The sequence below is a fragment of the Phalacrocorax aristotelis genome, chromosome 1 (genome assembly GCF_949628215.1).
Source record: "Phalacrocorax aristotelis chromosome 1, bGulAri2.1, whole genome shotgun sequence".
Classification (NCBI taxonomy): Eukaryota; Metazoa; Chordata; class Aves; order Suliformes; family Phalacrocoracidae; genus Phalacrocorax; species Phalacrocorax aristotelis.
In genome coordinates this window covers 176,200,099-176,217,604 of record NC_134276.1, presented here as the reverse complement: position 1 = coordinate 176,217,604, position 17,506 = coordinate 176,200,099, and the positions used below count along the sequence as shown (strand labels likewise).

Genomic DNA, 17,506 nt, shown 5'->3' with positions numbered 1-17,506 from the left:
CAAAGCCTACATGCAAGCACGCAAACAGAAGACAGCTTGTAGACATTAAGCCCTGTACCCTGCTACTATAGGGAATCATGTCACACACCCTTTCAGAAACTCCACATGAAAAGCTAGGGGCTTTGCCCCCTGCTTTTTGTTCTGGAACTGTCTGCCAGTACATCATTGCTGGAAGCTGAAAGCCTCTATCTCATTTCCAACTTAACTGTATTCATGACTAGCTCATACGCATTTGTTCTTATGCCAATCTTGTCATTTAGCTTAAATAGCTCTTTCCCTTCCTTGATGTTCTACTCGCTTTTGTTATTTGTTAGAATCAAAACAGATCTAAAATTAGTCTCCTAAACCCTGGCCACTTCTGTTTTAAGTGCCACTCTACTGTAAGCTCTAACGCTAATATCTATAATCAGGTTGGCTGCCAACCAGTCTCTATTACAGCCTTTTTCTAAAGCTCGAACAAGATAAACGTAAAGTAACATTCATAAAGCTTCCGAAAGTTCGACCTATTTGTCACTGTGTTAGACAACAGGAAAACAAATGACTGATTTAAGGATGCAAGTTAAAGTAGTGCCAAGATGTCACTGCTGATCATTGTAAAGACCCAGGTAACAGAGTGTGACATGACTGTTTTATGTCACTCATTGTACTTCAGATAAATGAGTCCTTCTTTGCTTTTGAATTTCTCACTTTTTTACTCAAAAAGTCTGTTTCTATGGTAGACTTTTAAAAATATCTTTATAAAAATATCAACAAACCCCACAAGAATCATTGTTTTCCCCCAGTTCTGATGCTGCTATTATGTTTCCATTATTTAGTGAAGAGAGATGGGAATGGGTGTGAGGAGGTAGCCGAGGGCACTACTACCTGAGAAGTGTTGCAGCCAGCTCACTCTTGAGTTATAACAAACAACCCTCCTGTCCACCTAATGTGTTTCTGTAGCCATTGCATAACACACAATGATAGTGTCAAATGGGGAACAACATACTGACTCGGACTTCTGGGGGGAAAAACCCTGTAACTTTTTTCTCTATTCCTGTAAGATTAAGATTTTTATGATTTTAAAATTCCTGTAAGTTTTTTAAAACTCACCAGGTCACCATTCAGGGCTAGACGTGTTATGCTGGGCTATGTCTTTAACACTGTCCCAAACATTGCCACCACAATAGACGGACACGCAAACTAAGTGGAAGACACGAGGCTCCCAGCATGCCAACTTACCACGCCGCCACACTGGCACCAGCCTGCAGCGCAAGCTGCCCTCAGTCCCACTGACCTGGCACTGCTGTTTCATCGTCACTCAACCACCTTTCACTCTTACCTGCTGCAGCTTCAGAAGAGTCACCGGATGCCCCATACACATGGGAGAGTCCAGTTTGCAAGACCTTGCAAGCACAGGACTCAGGTGCAGAGCGGGGTGAGCTGGTTGCTGGGGATCCACTGAAGGCGTGGGTGAGACCTTGGGGGTAACCACTGCCGTGGTGCCTATGAAAACAGGCGTCGTTGATGCCAGGCCAGACATACTGAAATTCATGGAGGCAGCAGCTGAGAAGGAGCCATCGGGAACTGGGGAAAGAGCGCTGTTGGTGACTGTGGGAGAACAGACGACAGGGAAGGAAGCCAAGGCTGCTGATGGCACCATGACACAGGGGATGCTCAGAGAAGGTAACTGGCTCGCAGCCAGGCTGATAGCACCAGGGGCTTGGTTTGCAGAGAACAGGAAATTAAAACTGCTTAATCCTAAACCAAAGAGAGAAAAAGCAAGACATTAATACAGTTGACAAATTGGAATTAAGCTATTATAACTTCACCTAGAAGAGGGGTGACAACAAAGAAAGATAGAGGCTGCCCAGGAAGATAACTGTGGCAAAAAAGAAAAAAGAAGGCAGAAACCTGTCACAAACCTGTGACTCTTCTGTCAAGTTCCCTTTCCTTACCTTCCTCCATCTTCCCCCCCTACTGCCTGTTCACTATATCTGCATCCATTGACTTTGTTCATATTAAGTACCAACCACACACCTTGCTGTTTGCTGCTTCTAACTTCAGTTACAAGCAACATCTTGGCTAAGCAAACTCTTGTTTCACTAACAGGATTCGTATCCTCTGCTACATGAAACATATGCATTGCTTTTAATAAGAAAGAAAAAAAAAAAGGAACACACCCAAAGAGATACACCCCAAAGGCAGTAATTTTCCTAAGAATGGCTCAAATACTGTTTTGAAACAGAAGCTGCTCCAGTTCCCAGTTTGTCTGACCTTGCAAAACAAGAGAATCAACATTTTCAAACCGAGCATCTCCATCCTGAAGGTGAAATCCCATAGATCCCACTCTGTGACACAGGCGAATCGAACACTAAAGCAGTATCCTGTTACCACACTTTTCAACTCAACACAAACACAGGTACGCAAAATGGACAAAAAATCCTCCTATAGTATTTACAGCTACTTCCATCTTTACTGTGTCCTACGAGCAGTCCTGGCTACACTACCAGTGCCTCAGTTTTTGTGGGGTTATCCCAACGACACACATGAGAAGACAGTACAAAGTTCGTAGGTGGTTAAAATCACTCACTCAGGGGGATGCTGTTGCAATACTACGGCCATCTTACTGCCAAGCCTAGACTTCCAGCTCCTCCAAGTTTTGAATGCTGGATAGGTGTCTTTTGCTGCATACAATTCAATCATGCAACCCCCACGTTATCCATCTCTATTAATTCTTCGATACCTCAGAAAAATGCCTGTATTTTCACAGAAGCAACACTTCATCTGGAGTCAAGAGAATTCAGAGCTATTAAACTACCACAGAGAACTGCTGACAGTTTTTGTGCCAAATACAGACTTATTCACCTATCTGTAATGTCTTCCTATCTCAACAGCTCAGTGAGGAGATGCAGAAGTTTGAGGGCCTCTAGATCTCATGGCTATCCTTACCAGCAGTAGGCTGAACATAAAGATACTGTGGTAGGAAAGGTTGATTGGCATTTTCTTTAGAGATGTGCTCTTTTCCAGGAGAGGGTTCATCAGGGTATTTATTCTGAGACCATTTTTCTTGCTCCTGAGAATCTAAAGGCTTAGTAGATTCCTTGTCTGCAGCCTCTGGAGCAGCAGGACTTGCGAGGTCACGATGAAAAGCTTCTAGATGTTCAGCAGATGTACAGCCACTTCCTGGGGTAGATTCTGCCTTGGGTGACTCAAAAGGCTTCTAAGCAAAAACAAAGAGAGGAGATGACACCTCCAAACTGAAATAACACAGTACAACGTCCCTCATGCACTTTCCTCAGCTACGGAGTAAAACGTGCACCACTGCAAAGGGGCAGCACAAGATTAGCAAGTCATCAAGTTAAAAAATTTGTTTGAGGGTTTGAAGAGCAATATTAGTGATGCCTAAGCCCCGAGCTGTAGTTCACTTTCTGTACTTGGAGACACTAGATAAGAAATACTTGAGCTTGGGGATTCATTTCTCTTTATTGATAAGGAAAAAACACCTGTTTCACATGGCTTATATTCAAATACTGATACAACCTTGAGCCTGACCCCCATTTCCAGTAGTTCGGAAAAATGTGAGATAGATGCACTTCACCTTCACCATCATCTCCTCTCTCACCAGCCTGCTGTGGGCAGCACTGGGCATGAGAGAGGGGGACTCAGGCTGGAGCGCAGGGGGAAGGTGCAAATCACTATTGCTGTAGCTCAGTGGAGTAAGGAATGCTGCTGCTGTCTGGGGAAGCCCAAGCTAACAGGGAAGATGAGGAGTAACAGTCACATTGATTTCTTCCCCTCTGGCAGGCTGTTTTGTTGAAGTCAATGATCGGAACACTGGTTACAAAGAACAACTGACCATCACTTCACTATGCAAAGCAATCACAGTCCATTTTCCCCTGGTAGTGTGAAAACATCTCCCAGTTAATGCCTATGCTTCCTGGCACAGCACCCTTTCAATTTTGTTACAAATGCTGCCTCCCACATGGTATCTGTAAGAAGAGTGGCATAGCGATTTTTCACTTCTGAAAACACTGTCTTGGGCAAATGTCTTTCCTCGCTAACAGGAAGCCTAAGTGATAATGAAATTCACTTCTTTACCTTGGGTACTACAAGTGAGAGAGGCACATCGCTCTGTTCCATGGTCTGCTTTTTAGCAGCTGGCTCTTCATCACCTACAGGTGCAGAGGGCGATGCGCACTTGTGGGAGCTGCGTTTCTGGCAGGCAGCCGGAGGTACGGTGGCCTGAGCTTCTGCCCTCCTGTTTCCCATGTCTCCTGTGGTGGGCAGGGTCTCCCTCAAGTTATTTTCCTGAAGACCACCACACAACATAAAAAGGGATGAAGAGGGGAAGCACAGGAAGGGTTGGTTGGGGAGCAGGGTAGGTTTTCCATTTTCTGTTTTGGAGGCTGCTGGCGTGGAAGGATGTAGAACTTGGCTGCTGATGCCATTTGGCAGCGAGAGGCTTGGCACATCTGCCTGAACCACAGGGAAAACTGCCTGAGGCAAAGGGTTAACACAAAAATCGGAGTCCCCAGGAACTGGAAGAAGGGAGAGAGGTGAGGTTATGCTTGGGTTCCTTGCTGAATTTAATGTAGTTTCTGTGGCACAAGCTTTACTCCTAAAAAAGTAACAAAAAGAGGAAAAACATTTAGTCCAAAATTAACCCCCTATTTAATCCTTAAAAGCAAACAGGTACATTGTTGGACATAAATGTGGTAAAATTCCCCCCCACCCCCAGATCACTACTTTTACACAGTTCACAAGGAGGCTCACTTTTTATTATTTCTAATTACACAGAAGCTGACTTACCAGCTTTTTGGCAGAACAATAATGCTTTCAATTGCACTTGACTAGAGTCAGTCATTCAGAAATGAATTCAAATTAGGATAGGTGTAGAGAAGACCCACTGATATGACAGAGAGGCTCTTCCATGGCATCAAGATTTGCTCAGCCTACCTAGACAACAGGTCAAAGGAGGCAGGGATAGCCTATATAAACACACACGAGATGAGGAGCTACTGAAGCTAAAGGACAACAGTGGTACAAGTACAGGTGGGTATAAATTGGCCATGAAAAAATGAAAAAGCCACACTGAGACCTATTAGCATAATAATAGTAATAACGAGACACTCTGGCAATTTTCTATCTCAGTTCCATCCATGGAATCTAGCCTTGAACTAAATATGACAAGCACAAAGCTGAAAGTGGACAGGAGTTAAGACCAACCTACCTAGTATCTTCCTCTATTTTCTGCCTGCAGACAGCTGCTAGATTTATCATTTTGGAGCAATATTCATCAGAATTCACAATACAGGCTGAAAGAACAAAGGAACATTCAATTAATAACAGGTAGGTTTACCAAGGATTTTGTTGATACTGGCCATAGAAAATAATTGATACAATTTTTCTATACTGGCACATTTTTATAACATTCATTAATCACCTAGAGCCAGAACCTGCAAGACACTCAGAACTCCCATTCTCATGGGAGAGGTGCTCGACATCATCATTTCCTGTTACAGGGAACTGTGAAAAACACTGTAATTGCTTTATCTGTTTTAACAGCTATCCATTAGATTGCTACCGTAAACTCCACTGTATTTGGAACCATAAAATAAAGAAACCTTTTGTGGCTAAAGAATCTTTATCTATACCAAATTTTAACAAAAGAAATTGTAGTATAGTTGCAGTTAGTGGAGAACAGAAACATTTACCAGGAAAACAAACTGCAGATTCAAGGCAGTATAGCCCAGATTCATCTCATCTACCTTGACTGGAGGGTCGAAGACAGAAGTCTCATCACACAGACAGTAGAAATATAGGCACCTTCCAAGGGTAACTCCCATGTTTAATTAGGCTGATTCACCCAATCAAATGCCTTAAAATGGTGGTCCCACATTTGGGCAGATCCAGCGGGATACAAAAGAACATGCTCCCTTAGTAGTTACCTTGCCTCTCTTGACGTGGGCTGTTGGGCTCAGAACTGACCTTCCTTCTGGTCCCTTCACAAGGCTGTGCAGCGTTAAATGAAGCATGACGTGTAAACCTTTGCTTTCCAGTAGCACAGACCTGATACGGGGCACAGGCTCCCCTCTGTGTCCCTGGCAGAGGATCAGATGTTGGGCTGTGCCCTCTCAGCTCATCTGTAGGAACATAATTTTGTGCAACAGTCCTTCAGGGAACGCAGCTCATCATTTAGGCTTCTGCCACGTTACTGAACTTGGCCATAAGATAAGAGGTAACTTTTATACCATCCCAAATCCCACAGCAATGAAGCAGACCTAAGCTCGGTAAGCACCAATAGACAAGATAAGGGCCTCCTTCCTTTCCATTCCATGGCAGCTACAGCAGCAGCTACACTCTAGTGTGCGCACCCAGGAGGGAAAAGGGTACTAAGCTGGCATTAACACTATCCTTCACTTTTACTTGGCACTGGCCTGGCCCAAATACATTAGCAAAGAGCTTGCCTTTGCTCTGCCTTCCAGCCAAGAATCATCAGCTTACAGAGATGCTCTGGCCCACTGCCTCCTTCTTTGCAGACAAACCTCGTGTTCCAGGGGACACATGCAAGAAACATCCCTGCTCTACTCCGGTAATTCCCCTTACAAAGACAATAATTCACTGTCCAGTTATGACAGAATTACTGAGGTTTTGCAACTCAGAAAAGCTGTGGACCCAGTTCTGGAAATGTAGGCATTGTCTGCCATTGCTCTAAAACTAATACAGCTATTCATACAGTTACGTAAGTTGGTGTAAAAAAATAGTAGCAAGACAAAGTATTGTTCAACATCCCTCCACAGCTCCAGCCCTACAGCATGAAGTCTAACAAGGGCAAACACTGGGCTGGCCAGCAGTTAACAGTCACAGGGTGGACAATGAACACTGAGCCATTCTTTACACACAGGTAACAACCTACTACCACCGGGGAAGGGATTGTCAAAACAAAAAGAAAGGAGGTGTAAGCTACACAAGTTACCCGTCTTTCCAGGGAATTCCACAGGCCCGATCCACTTGAAGGCTGGTTTGCGCCCTCGTTCCTCTGTGACATGAACTTTCTTGATCAAGCCTAGGCTGGTGAGAACATTGGCGATATCATACAGTCTTCGTACCTTTGCTAACAAGAAAGGGCAGAAACAGTCAGGACAGTCATGTTTACAATGCATACAGTAGATATTTACATGGTAACTTCATTCCAGAATATCACCACAGCTTTCATAGATGAGGTGGGTAAAATCAAATTGTGATGGACTTAAGCCACCTCCTATAAAGCCTGCCATGCCAGCTTCCACCCGCTTGTCACTGCTTTTCATGTGTTAGCTGCTCAGGTTTAAGCTCGCCTACCTCATTTTAATGAAAATGGGTTAGGGAGTGGTTACATCATCAGCTTGCCCAGAAGAGGCAGCTACCTCCACATGGGGTAAAGACGAGCACTTGGGGGCAAGAGGCACAGCTGATCGTAAGAGGAAACATGTTTATAATCTTAAAAATGTAACACTCAGAAAAATCTGTGACTCCAGTAAATAACATGCTTGAGCTGAATATGATACCTACAGGTTGTTCAGCTACACTTCTCACATACCTCCCAGTATTTGGGGTAGAATTTTAAGACTGAAGGTCAAGTACTTTTAAAATAAAGTACTTTAAAGACTTAAAATAAAGGTCTTTATTTTAGAAGAGTTATTTACCAAATGCTGTCCAAGGGATCTAAGTATTATTCCCTACTAACTGAAAAGAAAACTGTGCCATCCAGCTCTAAGATTTCTGGGGTAAAAAGGAGAAGTAACACATTTCTGCAGAGAAGAAAATTAATTCCATTAAATTAATCAACATGTTTCATTTCAGTAAGTTCTAAAACATCATTCAGAATGGTACAGGAAACAGGGTTAAGGTATGAAAAAAATTCAGAAAGAAAAAAAAGAACTTTCTTCATTCTGAAGCTAAAAATTTGGAGGTAATTGTCAAATTGACTCTTCCCCACCCCAAGCTCTGTTTTCACAAACTGGCATTTGTAATTACAAAAAACCCCAAACCACACTTTGGCAAAAAATTCCTGACCTGCTCTTGCCATTACCTACTGGTGTCAGTCCAAACATGCCCATACTTTCTTTACTCACTGACCGATCGATTTGTCTCTCAACAGCCAGCTTACTTTTGAATTTGCTGTGGTCCACTGTATCCTGCGTTTCTTCTATAAGTATCTTTGCTGCGATGTCCAGAGTGACTATCTTGGTCTTGGAGACAAGGAACAGCATGACAAACTTTTGGCTCATAATCCGCAACGACTTGTCCTTTCTGCTGTTTGCAGATGCTGTGTTACAAATAATACCCAAGCCTCTTAGCATATGTCATCCATCACAGCCAGAAAACTAGCAAGTAGGTTTCTTGCACACAAAAAGGGTAAAGTATTTCCTTGTTGGGAAGCAGAAATCTTTTGAAAGGCAGCAAATAACGGAGCAATGCAGACAGAAGTCTCTCTTCAAAAGGCAATAAAAACTAAAGCTTGCAGAAATAGCTTTTAGAAAGTCAGAATCCAAAGCTGATTCTATGTTACGTTAGACAATTTTGCACCAGTCCGATGGACTTTGTAACTTAAAACACTACGTATTATATGGGCAGCATGCAAACAGTGGATAAATGGAAGATGGCACTGTCTGTCAGGATAAAGCATTTACTGTCAGTAGAGGTGGGGAAAGAACTGGACTGCCTGGCAGAAGCTCCCACCAGTCTGAAGGACAGAGGGAAAAATCCATCCTGAGACCTATGCTAGAGACAGGATAGAAAGAATTGTCACCTCTGTGCTGAATTCAGCACCTTTTTGCAAAGAATAATTTTTTATTATTTAATTTAAAAGCAAAGCAAGGGAAAAAGTCACATAATAAACTGCAGAAAGAGACTTGTGTCTGTGTATCACATCATACACAGTAGTTATCTTACCACAGGTGCAATCTGATTCTGGAAAGTCCAGTAACGGTCTGTCTTGAGAATCTGGAATAGTTTCCTTTTTCCGTTCCCCAAATTTGTACTCCAAGTCCTGCTCCTTGTGCTGGAAGAAGGTCATTAGCTCTCCATACTGCAGCTCTCCTGCTTCCTGAAGCGTTTTCAGAGTCTGACTTAGGTTGTGCCGGCCATGCCAACAGTACTGGTTCTTGGCCACACGGCTAACCAAGTGCAGCGATTCCAGGACGTTCACTATATCGTAAATTCGTCTCCGCTCAACTCCTGTTTTAAGGTGGGGGGGACATAAAAAACAGACATTGATGCTTATCTAGATTTAATGTGCTCTTCAGCAGAAGCGGAATAACGAACAGGCTGTTCCTAACACTTAGTGTTCACAACACATTTTTCACTGTTCACCTGGACACATTATATTTGATCCATCCAAATTTGCACAATTAAGAACTGGCTTATGTATGACAAGTCCCGTGCTATGATGTTCTTTGCTAACTACCGTCCCAGCCATGGCTTCAGCTGAAAGCATCTACACTGTGTTTAGAAGAACTGATTGCAGTCTGCCCAGCCCCACTCACTCAGACCTATCCAGACTACCCTGAGGTTTTCAGAGCATTTTGGCCCTTCTTGTCAGACAGCTTCAGAGCTCAGGCACAGACCTGTACACAAGCCTGAGTGTAAGAGAGGGCCAGAAAGGGTCTGAGCCTGGCACTGACACAGGGTAGATACAAAAGCCTACTGGTTCCTACAGGAACCTGTAGATAAAAAAGCCTACTGGTTCCTACAGGAACCAGTGGGAGTGTGGTCCTCCACTTTCATTTCCAGTGGCACAATTACTTGCTAAGTACATACCAAGCAAAGGCACATCAAAGGCTTCACAAGGTGCAAAGCAGTGGAGAATGAGAGCCACTGTTCCCAAATGCTGCAGAAACGAGTCCTCGCTGCTGGCTGGATCTGCACCAACAGGAAATCTATGAAATATGTCCAACTTGCATTCAGCATGACGTGAGCAAGGTTGGGGACTGACTATGAACAGGCCAGAGGCTCTGCTCACTGTCCTGAGTACTTGTGTCCAGCACAGTTTAAAGCATGGCTGTTATAAAATATAACACAGTGCGCTATATGCTGGTGGCATCATCTGCATCAGAAATCCCATAATGGTTAGCATCATCTGAGCAGAACAAGTGCTAGCAAAGGGGAGGGGTTTTGAAAGACTTCTCTGCACAAGGCAAGGCCTTGATGCATCTGTTTACCCATCTGGAGAATGGGGATAATGCTTACCAGCCTCAAACATATATTAAGATAAAATGTGTATATCCAAGTGTGTGGAGATCTTGGAGGGAGGCATACTCCAGAAAAACAAGAGTGCTGCCCATATCCTGGTGTGTGTCAGGCACCAGCAGCATAGCCCCCCTTTGTGGTCCTTCCATAGGTCTTCAGTGAACAGAGCAATATACATTTGCAGCAAAAGCTGTGTTACAACCAGCATTTGTTACACAGGGAGCAGCAACATCAGCAATGAATAATTTTGTGGTCCCTGAAGCAAGTGGATACAGGCAAGCCAGGAAGTGAAAACCAAAGGAGAACAAACATGCCTCCTTCTGGGAGGTAAAAACCCCAACAATAAGTTTTAAAACAAAGTTTCTAGTATTTAGGAAAGCAAGGTAATGCCACTCCCGACACAGAATAAAACACTACTCATGTTTAGCTGTACAAGGCTGGAGCACGAGCATCTCACACAAACACAGAAAGGAGTAACTGCAAAATCTAAAAGAACAGTTTGTCTAAAGATCAATTTATTTAACTATTTACTTTGTCTGAATATTCTCCTATTTCCACCTCCCATTTCCAATGTGAGTAAATGAGTATCTCAAGGACTTTCTTACCAGAGTCACAGAGGACATCACTCTTCTGTTCCCTTTCTTCCCAAAACAGACATTTCATTTTTGCTACCTCTTTTCTGTTAAATACCTGACTTCTAAACATAGATACAATATTTATTTATTTAAAGTCCAATTTTGTAAAGCCCTTCCAAGCTAAAAGACAACCTCTCCAAGGACCTGGATCTTTTTGTTGTTGGTCGTGACCAGGCTCAGTCCTCTCTCCCAAGTTTTATTACTTCTCTCAGATATCTCATTAATCTCTTAACTAAGACATTAACAACAGACCCAGCATATAGGCTACTCAATACCTTCTTGCCACCTCAATACAACACATTTTCTCATTCTATTCTGGCAGGTCTCTGGTAACCTCCCCTCACAAGACAATATTTAAAGCTAAGATAACCTCTGTGAAAATCATGAGATCTTGGAAGATAAAATGTCAGACACATTACTTAAGTCAGGCGGTAAACCCAACTGATCTCCTGCATCGACTAGTTTGCAACTGTTTCCCCAAACATTCCATTTTGACAACATTTATTGTTTATAAGTCATCCTTCAGAGGGTTTGTAACTGATAACTCCTTCAGTCTTCGGCAAATGGAAAATTTAAGAAAGCAAAAGAGTTGGTAAACAACTGGAGGATACATCTGTCTAGTAAAAAGTACTGTCAGAAAGCAGTTTCAGGATGATAGCGTTATCAAGCAGTAAAGACTTAGGAACATTAGGCATCTTCAACTCTTGATTATTATGATTAGAAGAGCATCCAGACCCAGGGAAAGGTAGACCTTGAATGTACTCTGTAAGAAGGATGATCTTTCAAAGGCCCTCTTGTCGGGTTACCCCAGGTAACCAGTTACCCCATTTTTGCAGATATACATACCAAGGACTGAAGCCACTTCATCCAAAGAAATAGTAGTTTTTTCTGTTGACAATGGATAACTTGGATAGCGAGCTAGAAACTTTTGGCACAAGAGTCCTAAGCTTTTCTGTTTTCTGCTGGGCCTCTGTTTTTCAAATTCATCAACCGTGTTGTCGTCTACCATATCGTACTGTTAAAAAATAAATGTTAACCAATTAGTGCAGAGCTTTAGAAGCAAGGCACAGCCAAGAGAGACATATTTCAGATGTTAGCAATATTTAAGCTCAGACTTTCTAATAAGGAAAACAACATAGACTTCTTGCAAGCACAGAGCGCTTGGGTGACCACTTTTTCTTGAAAGCTCTTTTTAATTCATCACACAAGGTATCTACAGAAAAACTCTTATCTGCAAGATCTTAAAATAATGGTTATGCATAAGGAAACAAAACAGTAAGACCAAACACCCAAGACTAGCACATGGTAAGACCCCGTTGGGAAGGAATATTTATTTTTGAGAGGGGGAGGAGTATTCCCTGAAACACCTCTGGATCTGATAAACCAAAAGATGTACAAGCCATTCAAGAGTTCCCCTATCAAGACATTTTACTACCCTTTACAGTGCCTCTGTAATTTTAAGAAACTAGGGGGTGGGGGAAGAGGGGTAGGGCATGATGCTAAGAGACTATGAAAGGCACCATCCAGTCTCTGAGCTTAAAATTCAGTCAAGCTGTTAGCTTAAGTGAACTCTGTAGGACGGTCTGAATATGGTCTTTCTGTCCCTGCATGGGGAAAAAAAAACAAACCAATGTGATTGCAAGAATGTATGAAGAGGTATGTTTGTTTATTAAAAAATAAGAATGAGGGAATATTTTTCTGCATTGGTAACTTGGGGGTTTTGCTTCTGTATCAAAAAAAGGGAAAAAAATCTTGCTCTCTGGCAAAGAAAAGCTGAGAGTGGTGGCAGCTGTTGAAATCCAAGTTCCCTTGCTTATGAGATCTTAACTCTCTTTTGCTGGTTGTGTGACTCTGACCTTGTGGCAGGCTGTTGCTCTGAATTCTCTGACTTTTATATCATATGGAAACAGCAGTATTCTTACAGTAACACTTTTACATCTTTTGTAAGTTAACTTTCTGTGTGTAGAAAATTAAGTGTAAGTTTTACTAACTAGAAAATATTTGAACCCTTTATAGGAGCCAAAAATGCCATATGATCTTAGCAGGCTTGGAGCGGTGATGAACTAACCTTTAACACTGACTGTTTTTTACTTACTAGAAATTATGTTAGAAATTATCTTTAGAGAACTCTTGGTTCCTTTATGACTATCTAAACTGAAGAATTTTGTAGGCTTTTGTCACTGTAGATGCTGTAAAATCTACACTTGTATAGTCATCTGTACCTATCAAATGATTGCTTCTCAGTAGGACAACCCCAGAACTATCTTTCTCTCACTGAAATCACCAAGGAAGAATATTCTACAAGAAATAATCCAGGAGAAGGAAAGCAGTGGTTGGAACAAAGAAGTCTGAAGGAAGAAAACTGTAATGATGCTTATTACAACCCAACATCATCCTTTCCATGGACGGACTTCCTAAAGCGAGACAGGGATCAGCCCCCACATTGCCTGAGTCTTGACATGTAAAAATCTTCTGAACACTTGACAATGCTGTCTGACTACTAGTTTGGGAGCTGTGGTGGAAAAGGGGAGAAAGATTTTAACTGACCATGCTGAGGGGCTGTTGTGGACAAGGTCTAAGATTTCAAAAGTATATTGAAAAATATGCCCTCACCATTGTTGAGTTGCTTTTGAAAATGCTGCCTGTCTGTTTACAATGATCTGGCAATTTTCTTTCTAATGCAGGTCAGAAAACAGCATCAGAAGTAATTAAGTTGGGGAAAATGACACATTTAAGCTCTACTTCCTTCACTGTCCTTTTGAGTAATATTCAGGCTCTTGAGGAGTCTCAGGTCAGTTACTAGTAAGAGAGTTAATTCTAGTCTTTAAAAGTCCTACTGCTCAGCCAGTGCTGTGTAGGCAACTGTCCTTGGGAACGTTTTACAATTCTGCAGTTTTCCATAGGGAGCAAAGGACCAGTCAGAAGAAAACTGAGGCACAACTTAAGGAAGGGCGGAGTCCTAACTATGCTTAAGGCAATAGTGTTCTGAGTCTCACCTGTAATGAATCAGGTGTGTCACTCTGCTCACTGTTTTCTATGGGTCTGAAGAGCTCTTTCTTCTTTTCCCGGTCCCTCATGTCAGGGCTAGCAGCACTAACAAGCATCTTCAGGTTAGCAGTGGGGGTCCAGGGATCAGGCTGAGGTCTGTCAACGAGTTTAACAGGTGTAATTGGAATTCTTTCTGGGGTGCAGCCTTTTTGCTTTGATAAATCAACTGGTTCATTCTTAATGGGAGTCTTTGGGGCCATCCTGGATCGATCAAATATGTTTTCCTGTTAAAAAACAAAGTTCTTTAGAAACAACAGGGAAGAAAACAGTCCAACAATCAATTTCATCGTTCTTACGAAGGTAATTGTAGTGACTCATGCCTTGGCACACATGGCTATATTTAGCACAGTTGTTCTGCCTTTGTTGGAAGCGGTAAAATATTCTACATGCTATAGTACTGGAGGCAGTGTGTATAAGATACTGCCCTGAAGTACAGAACCTGAGGTCAACCAGTCAAACTCATGGCCTATCAGGTTTTTAAACTCTGACTGTTATTACAAGACAGCATTGCCCACGAACACAAATCACCAAATCTGATCAAATTTGAAATAATGCATTGGTCACGTTACACTTAGCAAGAAAACACATCCTTCTACATGAAAGGTCCCTCTTTTCTTTTTGACCTTGAAAGGCCAAACTTTTTTTCACATTTCATCTTTGGGTTGAATTTTAGGCCTTCCTCTTACTGCAAGTATTATCACTACAGATCAACTAATTTCAAGTGACTGACCGAAGAAAGCATTAATAGTATCCTTGAGCCAAAAGATCCATTTTTGAGCAACAAGAGATACTACTTCACTCCAGTCTGTTAGTGCAAATAGCTCATGAAGACTAAAGCAATTAAGTAGATGGGATGCCAGACTGACTTTCCTCGCAGGATATCAAAAATTGAGGTCCAGGTATCCTAAACCTGGCACAACACAGGACTTCCAGAAATGCCTGTGCAGAAAGCTGTACTGTTTCTTTTTGCCCAGGGACATAAACATTCTGTTCTTAGATAGTCGGGCTATCACTTAGTTCTCCTTAATACCCTACAAACAGGACACTGTTTTTTGGAACTCTAGCTGGCAGTAGAGTGAGCTAATATTGCTCAGTGGTTTCTAAACTTAGTCCCTCGAAACGATCATATGCACCTTGAGTGAAGTGAGAGAGAGAAAGCAAAGGGGACAGATTATCATCAGAAAGCTAGCAGAGCTATAACCTGCTGGAATTGGGGGTGAAGCCTTTAGAACCACATCGAACTGCTTTTCAACTATAAAACAGGCTTGAAGTTGTTTGCTCTTCAGTCTAGCTGCAGCTTTTTTGGTGCTGGTCTCAAACCGAGCAAGTCTTCCTGTGGAGACTAGATTTTTTTTGCAAATGAGTTTTAAAAACCTAACATAACAACTTTGAGGCTGGATATTGTTATTATGTATTCTATTTTGTGCTGCAAGAAGTCCAATTCTGAAATGGAATATAGCTTGAAAGAAAATGTTAAGTTACTATTGGTTTGCTGTAGGAACTTTCCCAAGTTAGGTTTTGTTTTTCATTTGGAACAATTCTCCTATCACTCGTTGATAGATATATTTAAATAGGTGATTCCAAATATTACCTTATTAGGTACAGTCTAGCTAGAAAGCAGAAAGAAGTTAGTAACAACTGAAGCTGGCTTTTACTAGGAGCAATTCTATAGCATTCAAACTGGAAACGAATTTGGCACATCAAGAGCATTGCGCTCTGAGCACTGATGAACACCTCTGCATACATTCACCTATGAATTACCCAAAAGGATGTAATAAATATATCTCCTTTTACAATTAACAGTTAGCCAGTTGTAACTTACTGCACTGTGATAAATAGGGGTCAATTTAGAGGCCATGGTACTTCTTGGAATATATGTTCACACAGTGTTGGCACTCAATATATTCTTGCAATTTCACATTTGGCAGTGAATCAACACTTAATCTGTAATGGAGAAAGTCTACCTTCCCCTCAAGTTCCTGCTCGCTACGGCTAGTGCTAACGGAACGGCAGCGAGGGCAGCTGAAGCAACCTGCTGTTCCACTACCTCAAATTTTCATGTTTGTGCAAATATCACAATGAAAAAACTAGCGGCGCTACCCGAGCAGCACACATCTACTATCAGCCTTTCAGATCTTTATTTCCTGAAAGTCATAATTGCCTACTAAGGTAAGAGACTCTTTTACCCCCATCCCCCCTTTTTTTCCCCCAGCAGCTAAAATGCTCTATGAAGTCCTAGCTGTATTCCACACAACTGCAAGGGCAGTTGGTAAAAGTATGAGATTCACCTTGATCCAAGCAGAGATGGCTTATAAATACAAGAGGACAGGAAAGGCTGGCTTAATGAACTTAGTATGTAAGCAGGAATTGAAACAAATCTCTGAGATAATAGGAGCTGAGTCTGACATGAACTATGTGATCGTTGGAGCGCTCAGATTGAGCATGGACAGCAGGTCATGAATTGGGTCTGGTTCAGGACACATTACTGAGCAAGGTAGGCCTGAGGCTAGACATCCTGTCTCCTGGCTGGTGGGGCAGGAGGGGAAAGATGAGCTTGTTCCTTGCTGTGTGGCACTGCTTAGCCCCTTGACCTGGGAACGCCACTCTATGGCTACAGGCCAGAAGGCAAGCATCACAGCCATGTGCATCAGCACGCTCAACCTGCTGCTAAGTAACAGGACTATACTAGTCCCGTGCCATGTCAGGCCTGGCGTTGGTTAGCTTTTGAACAGTGAATCTGTACAAGAGCCCCCTCCACCTTACTCAATGGTAGCCACTGCGATGCTCGAGATCACCTAGCGAGTTTTACTTACTAAGTGAAAGCTAAAAACTGTTTCCCTGGGAAAAACACCAGAGTGTAATCACTTCACTTACTGACAACGGTGGCATAACTCACGGTTGTTTTACTGGATTGTCTTTTTAATGTTAACAGAAGCACCGGATACCAACAGGCAAGATGCTGCTGTACAAACAAACCACCTTGGCAGGACAGACCAAGTGTGGCATTGCAATGGGCAGCCCCCTGAACACCGCCAGTGGGAGTGACGGGGGGCACAGGCTGGGGCTACATGCCTGGCCCGGCCCACCTCCGAGCCGCCGGGGCCGCGCACCCCTGCAGGCTCGCAGGGGGCCGGGGCGCCGGGTCCCGATCCGCTCCGCCCGGCGGGGTGGCCGAACCGGCGGTACCGGCCGCCCACCCCCGGCGCTTCGCGCTGCGCCCCGCGCGATGCTCCGCACCGGGAGAGACGGAGTAAGGTGTGAAGGGACCCCGCCGCCACCCCCCGCTTCCGCTCACCTTCTGGGCCGCCGCCGCCGCCTCGGTGCGGCCCCGCCGCCCCGGCCGGCCGCTCGCCAGGTCCCGTAGCGCCAGGACCCTCACCTCCATCTGCAAAGCGACAAGGCGCTTTTAGCCCGGCCCTTAAGAGACGCCCGTCCCGTCCCGCCCCGGGGCAGCGCTCCCGCACCCGGCGGGAGGCTCGGGGAGCGCAGCAGCCCGGGGCCGCGCTCCCGGAGTTAGGGGGGCGGGGGGCGGCGGGAGACTGCGCGCCCTCGGCCCGGCAGCGGCGGGCGGGCGGGCGCGCGGCTCTACCGCTCCCGCCACCCGCCCTCAGACA

General features: G+C 43.6%; 1 protein-coding gene and 1 long non-coding RNA gene across 2 annotated transcripts in view; one reads left to right on the top strand and one right to left on the bottom strand.

Moving 5' to 3' along the window:
• The window catches only part of LOC142051563 (uncharacterized), a 24,228-nt gene extending 10,912 nt beyond the window's left edge, over positions 1 to 13,316 (top strand). Inside the window, exon 3 of the long non-coding RNA XR_012658545.1 lies at positions 13,089 to 13,316. This is a non-coding gene — a long non-coding RNA (uncharacterized LOC142051563). The remainder of the gene's footprint in view (positions 1 to 13,088) is intronic.
• The window catches only part of E2F7 (E2F transcription factor 7), a 20,788-nt gene extending 3,282 nt beyond the window's left edge, over positions 1 to 17,506 (bottom strand). The window contains exons 1-11 of the mRNA XM_075080755.1: positions 17,188 to 17,506; positions 13,841 to 14,116; positions 11,691 to 11,859; positions 8,914 to 9,198; positions 8,129 to 8,287; positions 6,956 to 7,093; positions 5,928 to 6,122; positions 5,210 to 5,294; positions 4,078 to 4,597; positions 2,929 to 3,199; positions 1,319 to 1,737 (exon numbers count right to left, since the gene is read on the bottom strand). Coding sequence (XP_074936856.1) covers positions 1,319 to 1,737; positions 2,929 to 3,199; positions 4,078 to 4,597; positions 5,210 to 5,294; positions 5,928 to 6,122; positions 6,956 to 7,093; positions 8,129 to 8,287; positions 8,914 to 9,198; positions 11,691 to 11,859; positions 13,841 to 14,116; positions 17,188 to 17,277 — 2,607 coding nt within the window. The 5' untranslated portion in view covers positions 17,278 to 17,506. The remainder of the gene's footprint in view (positions 1 to 1,318; positions 1,738 to 2,928; positions 3,200 to 4,077; positions 4,598 to 5,209; positions 5,295 to 5,927; positions 6,123 to 6,955; positions 7,094 to 8,128; positions 8,288 to 8,913; positions 9,199 to 11,690; positions 11,860 to 13,840; positions 14,117 to 17,187) is intronic.